Source organism: Rattus norvegicus, chromosome 6, assembly GCF_036323735.1.
Source record: "Rattus norvegicus strain BN/NHsdMcwi chromosome 6, GRCr8, whole genome shotgun sequence".
Taxonomy (NCBI): Eukaryota; Metazoa; Chordata; class Mammalia; order Rodentia; family Muridae; genus Rattus; species Rattus norvegicus.
This window is the reverse complement of record NC_086024.1, coordinates 32696367-32714134: the sequence shown is the minus strand read 5'-3', so window position 1 is coordinate 32714134 and position 17768 is coordinate 32696367. Positions and strand designations below refer to the sequence as shown.

Here is a 17768-nt window from a genome sequence, read left to right as displayed (position 1 = left end):
CTCTGTGAACACTTGTGTTCATGAGCTCCTGCATGCGTGTGGGGACTCGGACACACATGCATATTCAGAATAAAAACATAAGAACATTCAGGAAATGTGGTTTTCTTCTACCCTCTCCTACATCGAATGCTGCCGTTTTCTCACAATACAGTGGATTTCTTCTCTTAAGCAACGTTCAAAATTACTCTACCCTGACACTTTCCCACCCCAGCGCGTCTCCTCAGCAACCCCGTCCATGTGTGCGTATCATTTAATGTGTATGAACCTGACTGTGTGTTTCTTACTCCTTTTGAATATATTCATATTTCTATTTTTTAACCTAGCAACAATATGAGGTATTTTCAGGAGAGTCCTCAAATCTTTCATTTCTACAAGTCAGCACGTTGGAGGAGAGCCATGCTTTGCCACCATCTGGAATATAAAGATAATTTTACCAACCTCAGGAACTATAAAGCTTCACTGAAGGAGAGCAGAGAGCAGAGTGCCCAGCACAGATGAGTTCAGAACTCCCCGGGGGCTGCTGCTGGTCATGGTCACCACCTTCCACTGGTGTTTCCCCACAGACCTCTGCCCTTGGACATCTGAGAGGGGATGGGTGTCTTCTGGGTCTGGGATAGACTTTCGTAACCGCTACGTGAGCTTCACGTGCTGTGCTGGTTGGTTTTATGTCAACTTGACACAGGCTGAAGTAATCTGAGAGAAGGGAACTTCAATTAAGAAAATAGATTGGGTTCTAGGCAAGCCTGTAGGACATTCTCTTAATTAGTGATTGATGGGGGAGGGCCCAGCCCCTTGTGGGTGGTGCCATCCCTGGGTTCTATAAGAAAGCAGGCTGAGCACCAAACTAGATAAGATAGATGGATGAAGCAAAGAAGTGCAGGCTGACAGGAACCGGATGCAGATCTCTCCTGAGAGACACAGCCAGAATATGGCAAACACAGAGGCGAATGCCAGCAGCAAACCACTGAGCTGAGAACGGGACCCCCATTGAAGGAATCAGAGAAAGGACTGAAAGAGCTGAAGGGGCTCGAGACCCCATATGAACAACAATGCCAACCAACCAGAGCTTCCAGGGACTAAGCCACTACCCAAAGACTATACATGGACTGACCCTGGGCTCCAACTGCATAGGTAGCAATGAATAGCCTAGTAAGGGCACCAGTGGAAGGGGAAGCCCTTGGTCCTGCCAAGACTGAACCCCCAGTGAACATGATTGTTGAGGGGAGGGCGGTAATGGGGGGAGGGTGGGGAGGGGAACACCCATATAGAAGGGGAGGGGGAGGGGTTGGGGGATGTTGGCCTGGAAACCAGGAAAGGGAATAACAATTGAAAATGTAAATAAGAAATACCCAAGTTAATAAAGATGGAGAAAAAGAAAAAAAGCAGGCTGAGCAAACCACAGGTAGCAAGCCAGTAAGTAGCACCACTCCACAGTGTCACATCAGCTCCTGCCTCCAGTTCCTGCCCTGGCTTCCTTTAATGATGAACAGTGATATGGAAGATAAACCCTTTCCTTTCCAACTTGCTTTTTGGTCATCACGGTAACCTTAATTAAGACACACCCCAAGCAAAAAATAGAGAGAGGCTAGAGAGATGGCTCAGTAGCTAAGAGCTCTTGTTGCTCTTTCAGAGGACCCAGGTTTGGTTCTCAGCACCCACGTAGTAGCTCACAATGATCCTAAGTTCAGTTTCAAGGGCTCCCATGCCCGCTTCTGACCTCCATAAGCACCAGGCACACCTTTTGTACACATACATACATGTAAACAAAACACTTGTGCACATAGAATAAATACATCATCTTCTTGTTTGAGACAGGGCTTCTCTGTGGGGCTCTGGCTGTCCTACCAGGAGCTCACTCTGTAGACCAGGCTGGCCTCAAACTCCCAGATCCACCTGCCTCTGCCTCCCCGGTGCTGGAATTAAAGGCATGGGCCACTATTTCCGTGGTGAATAAATACAAATTTACAAAGGAAGGAAGGAAGGAAGGAGAGAGAGAGAGAGAGAGAGAGAGAGAGAGAGAGAGAGAGAACTAAAGATAGAAATCTGTATTGGCCAGTTACGTTCTGCTATTTCATTTGCCCTCTATCCCGACATCTTCCAAGCGGGGAAAGAAACTGTGTTCACATGTGTGTGTACGTGCAGGTGGAGGCCAGATGTTGCTACTGGGTTTATTCTGAGATAGGGTCTCAGAACTGGTCCTCTCACTGATCCTGGAGTTCACCAGTGGGCCGTCTTGTCTGGGCAGCATGCTCCAGGGATCTGCCTATTCCTACCCTTTCTGCTCTGGGGTTACAGACATGGGATACAGCTCTCAGCTTTTGAGTTGTTGCAGGGGATCCAGAATCAGCACATGGCAAGCACTCAATTGACTGTGACTTCTCCCCAGTTCTAGAAATGTTAATAATAATTACTTGTGTTGGGCTCTGGGTGGAAGCTGAGAAAACTCACATTGGAGACAGAAGCCTAAAAATGAAAGCTTTATTTTCTTCTTGAACAGGAGGCTGCCAGTTCTGGATCTGAACCTCATCCCTGAAGGGCAATCACACAACATTTTTATAGGACGGGAACACAAAGCAAGGGGGAGCAGGATGGGCTATGGCATTGACCAATCATATTTTGACAGAAGGGGTTAAACAAGGAAGTTAACAATGGTGACTGAACCTTATCCAGGTCATCTGGTTTTGGGGTCCTTGAGTCAGCTTTTGCAGTCAGGTCTGCTCCTGGATTGTACTAGAATTTAGAATGATAACAGGACAAAGGGGTGGACCAGCTGCATGTAGCCAATTAAATCAATACATTTATCATATGTGTGCCTTGGTTTAGATAATGGGGTAACAGCATCTTCCCTTTTTACATCCTTCCCTAGTTAACACACAAACATGAGACATCTGCACGTATCAGGATAGAAGTTGCTTCCGGGGCCTGGGAACATGAACTCAGTTTTGACCCCGTCAGCAAGATGAAGGTTGTTCCTTCAGTGACTGGACTCAGGCAACTGTCCCCTAACACTTGAAGTTGACCGAATGCTTGCCTAGCATGCTTGGAGCCCATTTTATATATCCATGGCCCACTCATTCAGTACTGCATAAACCTTGCCTAGGATGGTGCATGCCTATAATCCAAGCACTTGGAAGGAAGAGGACCAGAAATTCAGAGCCATCCTTAACTACATGGGGAGTTCGAGGCCAGCCTGGGCTAGAGACTCTGCTGCTGATGGCGGTGGTGATGGTGACAGAAAAATGACTCGGTGACTAAGGGCACTTGTACTTACAAAGGGCCCAGTTTCAGTTCCTAGCACCCACTCAGTGGCCTCATAACCTTCTGCAGTTCCAGTTCCTAGGATTTTGGCCTCAGCAAGCACCAGGTACACATGTGTACACACAGGCAGAACACTCGAACACATAAATAAAAATAAATCTAAATAATAATCAGTTGTCACAGTGCCGCCTGGTCAGTGGTGCGGTGGTGGTGGTGGTGCCGGTGATTAAGGCTGTGGTAGACTGAGTGTTTATCTTGTGGCACAAACAATTAAGAACTTTGCTTGTTTTAGGTTAATCTCTGCTAAAGTCCCAAGAAACAGATTTCCTTGGTCCCATTTCACTGCTGCGCAGAAAGGCACACAGGCTTTGATACCTTGCCTCAGTCTGGATACCTTGTCAGAGCCGGGACTGGGGTTCAAAATCCAAGCTATCAGGCCCCTGGATACAGTGAGATAAATATTTCCTACTGTCTGTGGTCCCATGAGTCAGCCAACCGGAAGAGATTCTGTTTGGTTTTATTTGTTATCTGTTTGGACAGTGGTGCTAAAGCCCTCGGGGGAAGCCCACAGTAGTAAAGAATTGAAGTCCTGACACTAAATCAATCAGATGCATTTCTTTTCAACTTCCCATTCTCAATTAAGGTGGCAATCAGATTAGCCGAGAGAGAGGTTGGCTGGAAAGCGGTGAGCATCTTGGCGGCTCTGGAGCATGAAAGGTCAGCCTGCTCCTGCCAGCTCCTGGATCGTCTGCCTCCCTGGAGAGAATTCAGCTGCCACAGAATTCATTTTTCGGTGGGGACCATGTAGAAGCTAGTTCCCAACTCCTTCCCCGGGTCCATTTTCACCTGAATCTTCTCTTATTCTTATCCATCTAGAATCTTCCAGGGTGAGAAACAGATGGTAGCACACCAGCCGTTGTGTGGCCCCCACAACCATACACCTGTCCTGTAGCCACACGATAACATCAATGTCCTTCCAACCAAGCAGACCCAGGTTGTGCCTGTGTGACTCCCTGGCTTTAATTACCCAGGGCAAATGGCTGCCTCACTCTTAGCAATGAGAGATCAGGAACAAAAGGGAATGATTAAATAAATCGGCATCTGGTCCAAAGACTGAATAACATGGCTCATTAGCAGTCATTAAAGTCCAGGGGTTAGGGATATGTAGTGAGAAGGTCACAGCATTTCTGACACAAGAAGAAAGTGAACTTTGACAGTGCCCCGTAGGACCCGGATTTCATGTATGTATCTTAAACATATGTGAAAACATGGAAACAGAACAAACGCCATCACGATGTCCATCATCAAACAATGTGACTACAGTGTTTTACGTTATAAACGTGTCTCTGAGAGCATGGTGTCTTTTTAAAGTAGAAACAAGGGGCAGGGAACTATGGGTAAGGGAACTTGTTGGTTTCTCCTCCCTGCTCAGTACTCGAGTTTCCACTGCTCTGAGGAGCCAGTTTAAGCCTTGCCTCTTTAGTGCTTTCCTGGGTTTATCCAAATCTGATAACTTCAGCTTGGTGGACCCCCTTGGACTCCCTAGGACACGCCAGCAACTGTGGGGGGTGGGGGTTCTTCTCTAGCCCAACTGAAGAACCAGCTCCTTGACGGCCAGCAGCCTGTGTTTTTATTTAACTTCCTTCTCCGGGCCCCACAGCTCAGCCATCATGTAAGCAGTGTCCGTTGAACACCAGCTGGGTCCTCCTGGGAAGTACCACATGGGGGTGACCCGCCTTTCTCTCTGAACTTTGTCCCATTTCCTCCAATTCATCTAAAAGGGCCGTCTGTGCCATTAGCCCTGGGTTAGACTTTATTGTGAATTGTTTTTTTTTGTGTGTGTGTTTTTTTTTAATTCCATTTGCTTTGGTAGGGACAACCAAGTCTAGCCCTTGTTTTTACAGGGAGATTATAGAAGAAAATAAATATGGGCTATTTTGAGTGAAAAGGCTTTGTGTGAGCGTGTGTGTGTGTGTGTGTGTGTGTGTGTGTGTGTGTGTGTGAATGGGGATAATGGAACTGATGTTTTTAAGACAGAAAATGAGAGCGGAGAGGAGAGAACTTCCTTGGGTCTCAAGCTGATCAAAGGCAGACAAAGGCACAGGCACGTCAGTTGCCCCTCCCGGGGCTGCTGTGCTCAGGATACTGTACAGAGGTCAAGGTTGCAGGACACAAGACCCGGGCAACTTACAGTTTCTTTAGAGGAAGAAAAGATGAGTCACTGAAATAACAGCCTGAACTCTGCCTGGGAGACTCTGCAAAGAATGCGCTTGCACGGACAGAGAGGAAGGGATGGCTGCTGGCAGAGGCGTTAGGGATGGAGGTCCAGCCTGTGCCAGGCCCTGAGTCAGGGTGGTCCAGCCTGTGCCAGGCCCTGAGTCAGAGTGCTTATCGCTGCTGGTCACCACCCACACTAACTTGTACCCAAGATTCCCTGTCACCTCATTTGCTGCATGTTCCACCCTCTGTCCCTTTTAGGACTTCCTGTTATAGTAGGACGTCTGCTCTCTGTCATGAGCCCGAGCCTTCTGAGGCAGAGAAGTAAAGAAGTGTCTACGGTGGAGGATGCTGAGGGACAGGGTGACCCCCGCCTTGGATGAGCTTCCCTGGTCAAATGCCAAGTGTAAGCGTTGAGGTTTTCATGCGGAAATGGAGCCCCGCTAACTCATCAACTGGGAAGCAAACCAAACCAGAGTCACCTCAGTGCTCCATCAGAAATGGACATAAAGAAGACAGGACAGAGCCCAGCATCCAGGTTGCAGACCCAGTGTCAAAGGACAATATAGAAGAAGGCTGGGGAGTGGTTGACGATGCATTCCAGCTCTGGTGACGAGAGAATTAGGGAGCTTAATCTCTCAGATCCTGCCTCTCTATCTTACCAGGTCATGACAGGATCCCGGTGAAAGAGATAAAAACACTCGGGTTCAACCCAAAGCAGTCGGTAAGCCCTGGGGTTTGTCGGCTATTAAAGATGAGCCTACGGGAGCCAGAGGCAGCGAGGCAAGATGAGAAATCCAAAGGAGACTGACTGTCTTGTGTGAGGACCTACAGGTCATATGGGCTGGGAAGAAGGTGTCACCAGAGAAGACCTAGATTTTGAAAAGTTTGCGATGTTTAATATTGGGGACATTGTTTTCATCTTCCACTTGTCACTGGCAGCTCTGGCCAAAAGGACAGATTGGTCAAGAACACAGGGTGGGGGCAGGCAGGAGAAAAGGCTGCAGTGGGCAGGAGTTAGCAAGGCTGACAAAGCCAGCAGACCAGATGATGCTGCCAGGAACCCGGGCCGCTCGCCATCAGATCCAGAACAGCCAGAGCTGGGCCTGTGCTCTCACTGCGGCTGCACACCAGACCCTCCTTAATGGGAAAGGGTCATCTGATGAGATAGCTCGGGCCATGCAAAGGCCGGCAAGGCAGGGAGAAGGCCAGGGTATGTGGTGTGGGCCAGCAGGAGAACCCTGGCCTCCTGCTACCCGTCTCCAGAATGTCCACTTCATACCCTTGAGGAATGAGCTCAGTGCTCCCCCAAACCGCACCACACACCATGGGTGGGAAGAACATTCTATCAGGCGGAATCGTCTATGCACATGTCCCGTGAGGAGCCCTCGCATCTGGCCTAATGACTTCTAGGGGAGGAGGAATGAGAGGGGACGAGGGCAGTCTGCATGTTTAGTTTTCTAGTAGTTACTGAAGCCTTTTAACGGGATATTCTGTTAACTTTTTGTTAATTGTTTGGTTTTCGATTACCCAGGGATACTATAACAGGAAGTTGGCCAGGCCACTTTTCCTTAAAATAGGTATAAAACATTGTTAGGTGACTGAAAGTGTAGTGACTGAAGAGCATCTTTTGGAAAGTTACCTCTGGTGAATGGAGGTTGCATCTACCAGATACAGTCTCCAGAGAGTGAGAGATGACCCTGGGGGAGAGCAATTCTCTCCCAGAAATAAAATGCATCAGAATTAACGTTATAGACATGTTGAGAGTTAATCTCCACCTGCTTCTATGTGCAAACATTCAGAATCAGTGCTCTCAGGAGCAAGATTAAAGGAACATAGACAAGCCTATTGAATTCTCGTTCAGATGACTGTTTTCAGCTGCTTCTTAATGCTTTCTTTGGTTTTTCCCTGGCAGGGTTCTGTCTGGTAGAAAACTCAGTGCAATCTTCCTGGCACTTCCTGTAACTGACTGCTTTGGCTTCCAGAGGCCAGGCCTCAGCCCAGAATCCCCAGGTTTTTGCCTTCTCTCTGGATTGCACAGGAAGTATGGAAGCTATATAAGGCTTTCTGCTCTGTGGCTGAGACTCCAGAAAGACATCTCTCTAGTTTATGATTATGGTTGTTTGCTTCTAAAGGGAAGCAGATAATAAGATGCCGACCCATCTGGCCCTGGGCCTCGCATTCTGATGACGCCCCTGTTGGGCTGCACTGAGCTACACAGCTCTATAGTTATCAATACGGTGCACTACTTAAAACGGACAAAACTTTGACTTTTTCCTGAGCTTTTCCTCCCTCCTAAACCAGGTTGTTCATTTCATATCCCGTACCTTATGCTAAACCCTGCACAGGAAACAAACAAAACTCTAGCACCCAACAGAACAGAATGGGTTTCAGACACCTGTGAGCTCGTTTCTTCATGTAAACTCCCTGACGGACACCCAGACGTCTAGAAGGTTCTACAGCATGGGACTATTTCTTGCCTTTCGGTCTTTAAAGCAAAACAAAAACACACACAGTGCAGAAGACCGCTTCCTAGAGACCAACAGCTTTTGAATTGGTTAATTAGATTCTCTCAGATGAGATTTTAGTTTTCAAGGGTTGTTAATGAGACAGACCGGAGACCAGTGTTAGCTTCTGCCAAGGCTCCAGTGTCTGGGTTTGGAGGGCCTGAGGAAAGAGGCCAAGAAATAAGGAAGGAAAGAAAGGTGACACGCTTTATGGAAATCTGGTGAGGTCACAGACCCTGTCCTTTGCTTCTCCCTCCCCACCCCACTCCCACCCCCAGCAGCAGGACCACCTCCTGCAGTGCTGTGGTGCAGCCTCAGTGTCCCCCCCTCCCATGAACTTCAGCCCTAGCCTTTCTGTGTGCAGCCCATTCTAGACGCCACCCACCAGCCACCTCTGTTTTCTCCAGTTCTGTGAGGTACTGCTGCATTTGGGGTATTTGCTTGTATAAGGTAGGAACCCCATAGTCTTACAATATCCTCTTGCTTCTATGAGGTGCCCACGTCTTGCTGGGCCTGTGAGCCCCCCACCCCCATTCTGTCTGGACAAGTCCCTCAGCTCAGACCTTTGTCCCCACAGTCTGGTGTGGCTCACGCACAGCTCCCTGAAGACATCCCTCACGTCACCCTGCATCATTGTGGGTCTTGACTCTCACCCGCTGCTCAGATGACTCTCAAAGCTCCCTGGTAGCCTGTGTACAGCCTCCCTCAGTCAGGCCTTGCCTGGCCTTTGTGTCTTTTCTTCTAGGAGGTTGAAGAAAAAAGATGCAGTGTCTCTTGGGGTCCCCTAAGTGGGAACCATTACCATATGTCTATGAAGAATTGTGGATTTGGTTTAAATTAGTTATTCAAGGTCATACAGTATGAAACCATAAGAGCTGGGCTTCCAACCCAGGTCTCTCTGACTCGAGTCTAAATCACTTATCCACAATGCCCTGCCACTTTGCAGACTCCAAGAGTGGTTAATAACTGGAGCGTCAGTGACGGACAGATAAGCAGCATCTTGGGCTCCACCCCACGCTCACATACACACTCCTAATTGGGATCCCATCTCTTTGTGCCTTCCATTTCCACATGTGCTTTGAGTTTTCCTAGCTTGGTAACTATGTGACCCACCCAGCCCTAATACAGTGGTTAAGCCATGGTCTCTGAAGCTAGATTTTGAGGGACCAAATCCTGGTTGCTTGTATATTATCTCTGTGCATCTCTAGGCAAGTCTTCATGCCTCAGTTTCCTTATCTGTAAGGTGGGAATAAACTTAGTGCCCATTTACCCCATGGAGCTGTTCACCCCATGGAATTCGTTGTTCCAGAGATTTAACGAGTTGGTTTATATCTGTCTGGGACAGACAGATGACAGTGTAGCCCATAGCCTCAAACCCTGGACTTTGAGGGTCAAGAGGGGAAATGTGTCTAGTTGGGAGATATTCAATCATAAATAATCCTGGGTGCCAATAGGGTGCCCTAAATGCTTTCTCACAGAAAGAAGCAGCTTGGAGGAGCCAGGGGAAGCCAGGACAAATCCAGGAAATGTCTGGTGGCCAGAAGAGCCTGTGAGACTCACAGACCAGTCCCCTGGTACCCTGGCTGCCCTGCACTTACTTCTTCGGGTCCACATCTTTTCCCACATACTCAAATCAGCCCTGGAGCCAAACCCATGGCTGTCTCCTCCTCTTGGCTGGGTGCCACCCGACTGCCTGCCCAAGCTCCCTCACTGCTTCTCTGCTGGCCCCATTTAGAGCTCTTTGTGTGGTGAAGGAATTTCCACTAAAGCAATTCATTCTTTTCTCAGTGACCCCCTAATCTTCCCAGCGAACATTTGCATTTCAAGAAGAGGGCGTATACAAACAGAACTCTTCTGTAATTGGCGGATGAAGGGGGCGCTTAGTTTTCTTTTCGGGATGGACTTTCCCCAGGCTGATGGGCTCCTCTGTGAAAGCAACTACCACCCCCACCCCACCCCCGCCCACTTTCTACTCACTCCCCCCCACACCCCCAGCACAAAGGAGCTGGGATGCAGCAGAGGAATGTCCTGCCTGGGGAGAAGGCTAAAGAGGACAGTTTCCAGAAGTTTCTGTTTCCTTGATCCATTAAGTTTCTAATGCTGGACCTGGAGGTTTTGTTGTTTTTTCTTTTCTTTTTTTTTTTAACCAGTTTTATTGTTGACTTCCAAACACTTTCATTTCCTAGCCTCAGAGACCCTGAACAGAGTCATTTGGGGCTTCTTGATGACATAAATGTAGCTTTGTAAAACCCTGCTACATTGTTCTTAGTTTTTCCATTCCCCCACTGACTGACAAAAGCCCTTGGACCAGGAAAGGGCCTGGATGGAGTACTAGCCCAGTTCTCCAGTGCAGCTTCAAATACCACAGACAAGGACCTTAAAGAAGCACTTCCTGTTGATAGTTAATGACCCTGTTCATGTATCACAGCAAGAGGCCATTCTGAAGTGGAGTGGCACAGAAAAAGGAAATGTAGGAGCCAGTGACAGCAGGCAGAGCAGTCACCCTGAATGTGGCCATCATCGTCCCAGGACATTCTAGACCAGCAGTTCTCACCCCGTGGGTCATGACCCCTTAAGGGCCAAATGACCCTCTCATAGCCATCACATATCAGATATCCTACATATCAGAAATTTACATTATGGCTCATAACAGTAGCAAAATTTATGAAGTAGCAATGAAAATAATTTTATGGTTGGCGGTCATCACAACATGAACCGTATTAAAGGGTTACAGCGTCAGGAAGGTTGAGAACCACCGCTCTAGACTCATGGGCTGCAAGAGGAGGTTTTATAGTCCGATCTCTGAAAATCATGGGGTGGGTGTGGATGTAAGTGGTAGCGTGGTGGAAGTGCCTGGTCTCTACACGAGCTCCCCACCCATGAGGCCTGACCCTCCAAGTGTTCTTCTGAGGCCTGGTTTCTTCCCCCGAATGTCCCACTCTGCCCAATCCCTAAACTAGGCCAGTGTCTTGGCACACGGGATCATCTGGAGACCTCTACCCTGGGAAGGACAAGGCCCTGGCCCTTCGGCTGGTTTCTTTCCTCATAGGCCCTGTGTCCCTGGTCTTTGCAGCCTCATAACAAGGCTTTACACCTGGGTTGTTTTTCCCATTCTAGGTGTGTGTGGCTGCTGTGGCGCTCTTCGTCCCAGGTACAAGAGGCTGGTGGACAATATCTTCCCTGAAGATCCTGAGGTGGGTCCCATTAAGGGCTACGTGGGCTGCTGACTGGGGAAGGACTTTGGGCACTGACTCTTCCCGCCCCTGGGAAGGGTGAGAGGCTCTGTTAAGCATTTGGCCCTTCTGACATTTGACCCCTCTGAAGGCTGGATGTATAGGAGACTGTTTAGGGATGTGCCGGGCTGCTGCTATGCCGGTGACACATCTTTCTCACTCCTGCCTCAGCTGCTCGCCCTCCTGACGGAAATGTTTTCCTGACGTTTAGTGAAAACGTGCCCCTGTCTAGCATTTGGCTCTGGCTCTCCCTGGCATCTGGCAGGTGTCTGGCTGCGCATCGCACAGGAGGCCAGGATTCTTGGCTCCCAAGCTGTCACTCTGTGTCACGTTGTGTTATGCATTGAGGTCTGATGGTGTCAGAATTTGACTTAAAGATTTATTTATTTTATGTATATGAGCACGCTGTCTCTGTCTTCAGACACACCAGAAGAGGGCATCAGATCCCATTACGGATTGTTGTGAGCCACCATGTGGTTCCTGGGATTTGAACTCAGGATCTCTGGAAGAGCAGTCAGTGCTCTTAACTGCTGAGCCACTCCAGCCCCCTCTGAATTGCTTTTAATGATGCCTCACCCTTCATCCACACACCCGTGTATGTCTCTACACCCACACATGTATATATGCATGAATGCATATATACACATATATATGCACATGCATAAAACCCTATCTCTGTATGTGGTGTATGTGTGTGCATGCACGTGTGCACTTGCACTTGTCTGTGCATGTGTGTGTGGAGGCCAGAACTTGACTACTTTTGGTACCTTTCTCTATCACATTTTACCATGGTTTTTGAGACAAGTTTTTCAAGGAACCTAGAGTTTGCTGTTGTGTTAAACTAGGGTCAATGAGCCTCATGTGTGTTCAAGTTTTCCTAGCTTGGCAACTCTCTAACGCACCCAGCCCTGGTACAGTGGCTAAACCATGGTCTCCGAAGCTAGATTTTGAGGGACCAGTCGAATTGGTATTGGTTCCAGACTTGAGCTTTCCCATCAGTGATTGGAGTGGAGTCATGGTGATTTTGAGCTCTCTGTCTTCTACAGGATGGTCTGGTGAAAACCAACATGGAGAAACTGACCTTCTATGCCCTCTCGGCTCCAGAAAAGCTGGATCGAATTGGTGCCTACCTCTCAGAGAGGCTCATCCGAGATGTGGGTCGCCATAGATATGGGTAAGTCACATAGGGAAAGGCAAGATGACTTTTCAGAAATCACATTGTATTTTTAGGGTAAGACAGTGTAGTAACATTTCAAGGAAAAGGTATTGGGTATGCTATTCAACTAGACTGAGAAAAGTGAGACTGGGGCCAAACAGAGCAGGGTTCACGAGGTCCTCCTGACCATGGATTGTTCTGTGGAGATTTGGGAAGAGGGCTTGCTGGCCCCAGAGGAGTAGCTGTTTGGCATCCGTGGAGTTGCCGTGTGTCCACATAGAAGAATTTATACAGCCAGTCTGACTCGGAATGTGTGGATATTCTCTCCCCTTCCTGACTGAAAAAGTGAGACGGAGCCATCTGCGTTCTGAGAAGGCAAGGTGGAGTAGTTGGTCCACTAAAAACACACTTCAGAGAGGCTGGGAACTTGGCACAGTTGCTAGAAGAACCCTGGGTTAGATCTCTAAACCTCCACGGTGGGGCAGGCCTGTGATCCTAGCACTAGGAGTTGGAGGCCGGAAGGTCAAAGGTTGGAGGTTGTTCTCCATGATAGCAAGGCTAGGCCAGGAAAGGTGAGGTTCCATCTCAGAACGAGACAAACATTCGCTTTAAGACTTTAAATATCTTGCCATCGAAAGAGAAACCATCAGGATTTTAAAAGTGAACATCAAAGATCATCAACAAACAAGGCAAAGGATTCAAGCTAATTCACACACTAATAATATAGAATAAATGGTCTGGGGGAGTCAGGGGAGGGCAGCTGGGGAAAAGATTACAAAGGTCACCTGTATGGCATTCGCCAGACTTACAGGCCACGCCCAGACCACTGGACCATCCTATCACACTGGCTTGTCTCTAAAAGTAAATATTCAAGTATTAATCAGGAAATGGTGGCAGAAAGGGAGGCATGTTCCTGGAAAAAGAACAGACTGGTTGAAATTTTCCAGGTCAGTCTAGATCTTCAAAACCGCTCTTTGTCCCTTCTGTCCATTGCTTCTCAGGGAACCCCTTAATGCTCTAAATGCTCTACCTTGTCCACAGAGATTTTTTTTTTTGCAGTGTTTTCTGTTTGTTGGTTTGATTTTGCTTTTCTTTTCTTTTTTTTTTTTTTTTTTTTGAGACAGAGTCTCCAGTCACCCTGGCTGCCTTCAAACCTGTGAAGTGGCTGAGGGTAGCCTCGAACTCTCGAACCTCTTGCCCGCACCTCACAGCTACTGGAACACAAATGTGGGGCACCGTGCCCATTGCTGTAGTGAGCGCTTCTTGTAACCATGAAGCACTAGACGTGGCTTAAGCATCTGGCAAGAGAAAAACACAGGAGGTTATGATTTGCCTCATTGGATAAGATGATATTACGCAAGCAAAGTGGTGTTTATAAGGATCCCTATATAATGATACCAAAAATATAAAAACGTAGACTATAATGGCCACATATGAAATATTTAAGGTCAACTTAAAGAAAATAACTACAAATCTCAGTGGTTAGAAATAAAGTCCAATTGCCGATGTGTCCAGAGCATTCTCTCTGGGAGTGGCACGCCTGGAGGTGGGGCGCACTCGTTTGTGGATTTCACTGTGTTTTCTCTGTTCCCTAAATACCCACTGTTGAGCATGTGTTACTTGCACGACGCCAGAGTGGACCCCAGTGCATACTGTGCTTGCTGCTGTCCTCGTGCTGCAACCCGTAGGCTAAATAGCTCCTAACTCTGAGAACCACAGGCAGTGCTGTCACTAGGCAGAGGGCTGAGTACGTGATGGACGGCCACCGCCGCGCCTAATCCTGTGGGTGCTGCTCGATCGATCAGAGATTTCCCACTCTCCTCTGCTCCCTTCATTTCTCCTTCTTTTATTGGGGCTGGTGGTGAGAAGGGAGACAGCATCTCGTGCGTCCAAGGCTGACTCCCAAGTCACCACGCTAAGAATGAGCTTCTAGGCCCTCCCCGTGCTGGGGTGGGGGAGGTGAGAGATGTCCATCATAGCAGGATTTTGTGGTTCTGGAACTACATCCCCAGCTCTGTCCCTGCCTTTTAACTGTTAGATCAGATGACAACAGGGACTTGTCTTCCCACTGTCCTCTGTTTGGTTTTCCCAGGCTAACGCCGCCATTAGCCGTGCTCCTCAACTTAAAGTGTAGATGCTCCTTTAGAGCCACCTCCAGGCTCCTCAACCCCCAGGGCCTCCACACCCTCAACACTTACTGGATAGCCAACACGGGCAGACTGGCTGAACGGTCCTAAGGTTGAGAAATCAAGGACTGTCAGTAATGTTGGGCTGGGGGAGAAGGGTTAGGATGGAATCGAGGCTTTGTAAATACTAGGGATGTGCTCTACCCCGGATCTGGCAACTCATAAACCAGGCTACCCCCGATGTGAAAACAAAATGCAGACTGACACGTTTCCACGATCGCTCTCTGTACAGTAAAATTAGGTTGCCACTCATTAAGAGGAGGAGCACGAACGCTTTACGCACGGTGGTTATATAAAGAACCTTGACGTACTGTAAAGCATGTTCAGGCAAGTAAAAATGGTTTTATCCCTGACTGAACCAAACGCTAATGTGCCAGCGATAGCATTAAACATTTAATACCGATTCTGCCCTCGCTCTCTGCAGTGATGTTTCTTGTGATTAAATATGCCCATAGCCGACAGGGTCCCTTGGAATCCTTCCTCTGGCTGTGGAATGACAACTCAAAACTGGCATCATCCTGTTAAAAATAGCCCCTGCAGCATATAGGTATTTAAAGCCCGAGGGAGAGCTTTGATCATAACCATTTGGAGAAATGTCTGTTAGGATCTTCTTCTCTCCTGGCCCTCCTGTGTCTCCCTGCCCAACATGGCTGGCCTCTTCCTTGTCCTGGATGGAGGCCCTGGAAGAGAAACATTTTCACATCTCACAGTGAGAGGAGCTGTGTTTTCCTAGCATGATACGGGAGTCTCTATGGTTTGATCCTAGTGATGTGAACCATACGTATGGGTCCCCGTGGCAGAGCCACTCTCTCATGGCCACTGCCTTCCTGCATTGTCATAGCCATCTGGGGGTCCTGATTTGTGAGTGTCCGTTCCCACAAGGATGCCAGCCGTGAGCAAGGAGAGGATGGGGATATTTCGAGCATTGGCTAGAATGAGTGGTGAAGTGCCGAGAAGCAGAACCCTAGAATTTCTTATACTTCTCTCCTTCCCTCTCCAGATCAGCCCAACTCCCCTGAGCACTGGGCAGCAGGGGAGGGAATGACAGAGCTGAGACAGGCATCAGTCCACAATGAGCTCCGAGTGTGGGCCACATGTGCAGGATATCATATAAGACAGTATCGGGGTCCCCCATGTTTGAAGTTGCTCCAGCCTGGGATGAGAAGTGAGGACGGAGATGAGGAGGGTGGCCTACTCCAACCTGAGGACTCTGGCCCAGTTAATGCAGCATTGTTTCCTAGAAGGGCCTGAAGCTAGTGGAGAGTAGGTTGACCTTTCAGAAAAGTGAACTACAGACGCCTGCTCTTCCTTAGCTCTGGCCAAACCTTCTCCCTGCTCCTGGGCTCTTAAAAAAACTCAGAAAGTTCAGTTCAGGAATGGGCTGACCAAATATACCCAGAATTCCCAGCATAAGAGGCCCTTTGTCCAGAGTTCTGGCTGCCCTTTGAGGGATGGTCCAAGTCCCTGACTGGAGCTGGGTGGGGCTCCGAGGGAGGCTACTCCTCTCACTCTTCCCCTGACACTGCTGACCTTTCCTGGTTTCCCTGGCTACTTCTGACCTGGAACAAAGTGTCCAAGCAGAGCCAGCCACTTCAGGGACCCCACAGAGGGACTTCTTGCCTGACTCCTTGGAACCAGGAACCTGGGTATTTTGCTCTGTGGTTGTCGTTTGTGTGTGCTGGTCCCTGCGCCTGAGTTCTTCCATTTGTAATCTGCCCAGTGTCCTCGAGTTCTGTCCCCTTCACCTCTGGTATGTTTGGAGCTGATGTTTGCTGCTGCTGCTGCAGGCCGTACTACCCTCTCGGCCCAGCTCCATCCTAACCCACGCTGCTCCAAGCACCCAGGCAGGCCAGTTTGGACTCTCAGACTCACTATTACCTTGGACCCCTTGTAGAACTCAGATCCGATCCCTGATGGTGGTAATCCTGTTGACGGTCAGTATCCCCAGAGTTCCGTGCTCTGTCTAAGAGCGAGGTGTGACAGGCAGGACACATGGGGAAGCTGGTGATGACACAGGACAAATGCTGAGCTCATCACTTGGGTCTGAATTCAAGTTCATAATTAAAACCGTGACTCCTGACACTCCGTGACACTGGCATCAGAAATGGAGCATCAAGAGTACACGCTCAGGGAACTAAGTGTGTTGTAATTCCATTTCTATGTCAGTTCTACTGTAATCTTCACCTTATACCAAAATCTCTAGTCTTTTTTTTTTCCTAGTAGAATAATTTGGGGCTTGTTTGTTTGTTTGTTTGTTTCTTATCAGGATATTCTAGGTTTCTCCTTCTGCTAGAAAGCAAAGGCTGTAGTTTCTGCTCCAGGGTTTGGGAGGCCTTCCAGTCTCTCCTCTTCCCTAGTCCCACCCACTGCTCCCCCTCCTTTATTCCATCCATTTCAACTCTATTAAAAGTAAGATGTCAGTAGACAAGTGGTGGCATGACCCATAGAAAAACTGGAAGTTCTCGTTGCCTATCCTTAATTTATTACCGTGTTTGGTGACTTGACCATGTCCAGGCGTCCCTCCATGGAAGACCTGTCCCCCTTTGGCCTGTCCTCTCTGGCAGGGGTCCCAGTCAGTTTTCTTCTCCAGCTCGGCTGACTTGAACTCTGCGGAATGCAGGGCTGCAGAAGGTGTCCTCGCTCTGCCTCTGCCGGTCTGTGGAGGACAAGGTTATGGAGGGTCAAGCGCGTCTATCCTGTGAAGGAGGGGTGCCACGTCAGGGCTCCCACTCACCACATGAATTCTAAGAGCCAAAGCCACCACGGAGGACTGGGGGTTACTCAATGATACAAGTGTGTGCTAGGCCCGGCTTCCACCCTCGCCCCTCGAGAGAAGAAATAAGGATATTATAGATGAAAGGATGACTATTTTTGAGTATACACTACCACTTCCTTAATAGTCCTCAATAATAATTAAATTTAGTAAAATCCAAGTATTTAATAGTAGCTGTCTCAGCTCAGAGAGATTAAAGAAATAAATTTTATAAAAGTAGAAAAGATTCCAAAGTAGAGAGTTTTTTTTTTTTAAGATTTATTTATTCGTGTATTTTATACAAATGTTCTGTCTTCACACCAGAAGAGGGCATCAGATCCCATCACAGATGGTTATGAACCACCATGCTGTTGCTGGGAATTGAACTCAGGACCTCTGGAAGAGTAGTCAAATGCTTTTAATCTCTGAACCAACTCTCCAGCCTAAGACTTTTTTTAA

At 48.3% G+C, this 17768-nt stretch overlaps 1 protein-coding gene and 1 long non-coding RNA gene across 3 annotated transcripts in view; one reads left to right on the top strand and one right to left on the bottom strand.

Annotated features, from left to right (window-relative positions):
• The window catches only part of Efr3b (EFR3 homolog B), a 75825-nt gene that overhangs the window by 26283 nt on the left and 31774 nt on the right, over positions 1-17768 (top strand). For both annotated transcript variants that reach the window (NM_001427261.1, XM_039113097.2), the window contains 2 exon segments: positions 11100-11176; positions 12262-12389. In NM_001427261.1, coding sequence (NP_001414190.1) covers positions 11100-11176; positions 12262-12389 — 205 coding nt within the window.
• On the bottom strand, positions 13459-17549 carry LOC120103495 (uncharacterized). The gene is made up of 2 exons (XR_005505738.2): positions 17045-17549; positions 13459-13669 (listed from the first exon to the last, which is right to left on the bottom strand). It is a non-coding gene; the product is annotated as an uncharacterized LOC120103495 (long non-coding RNA).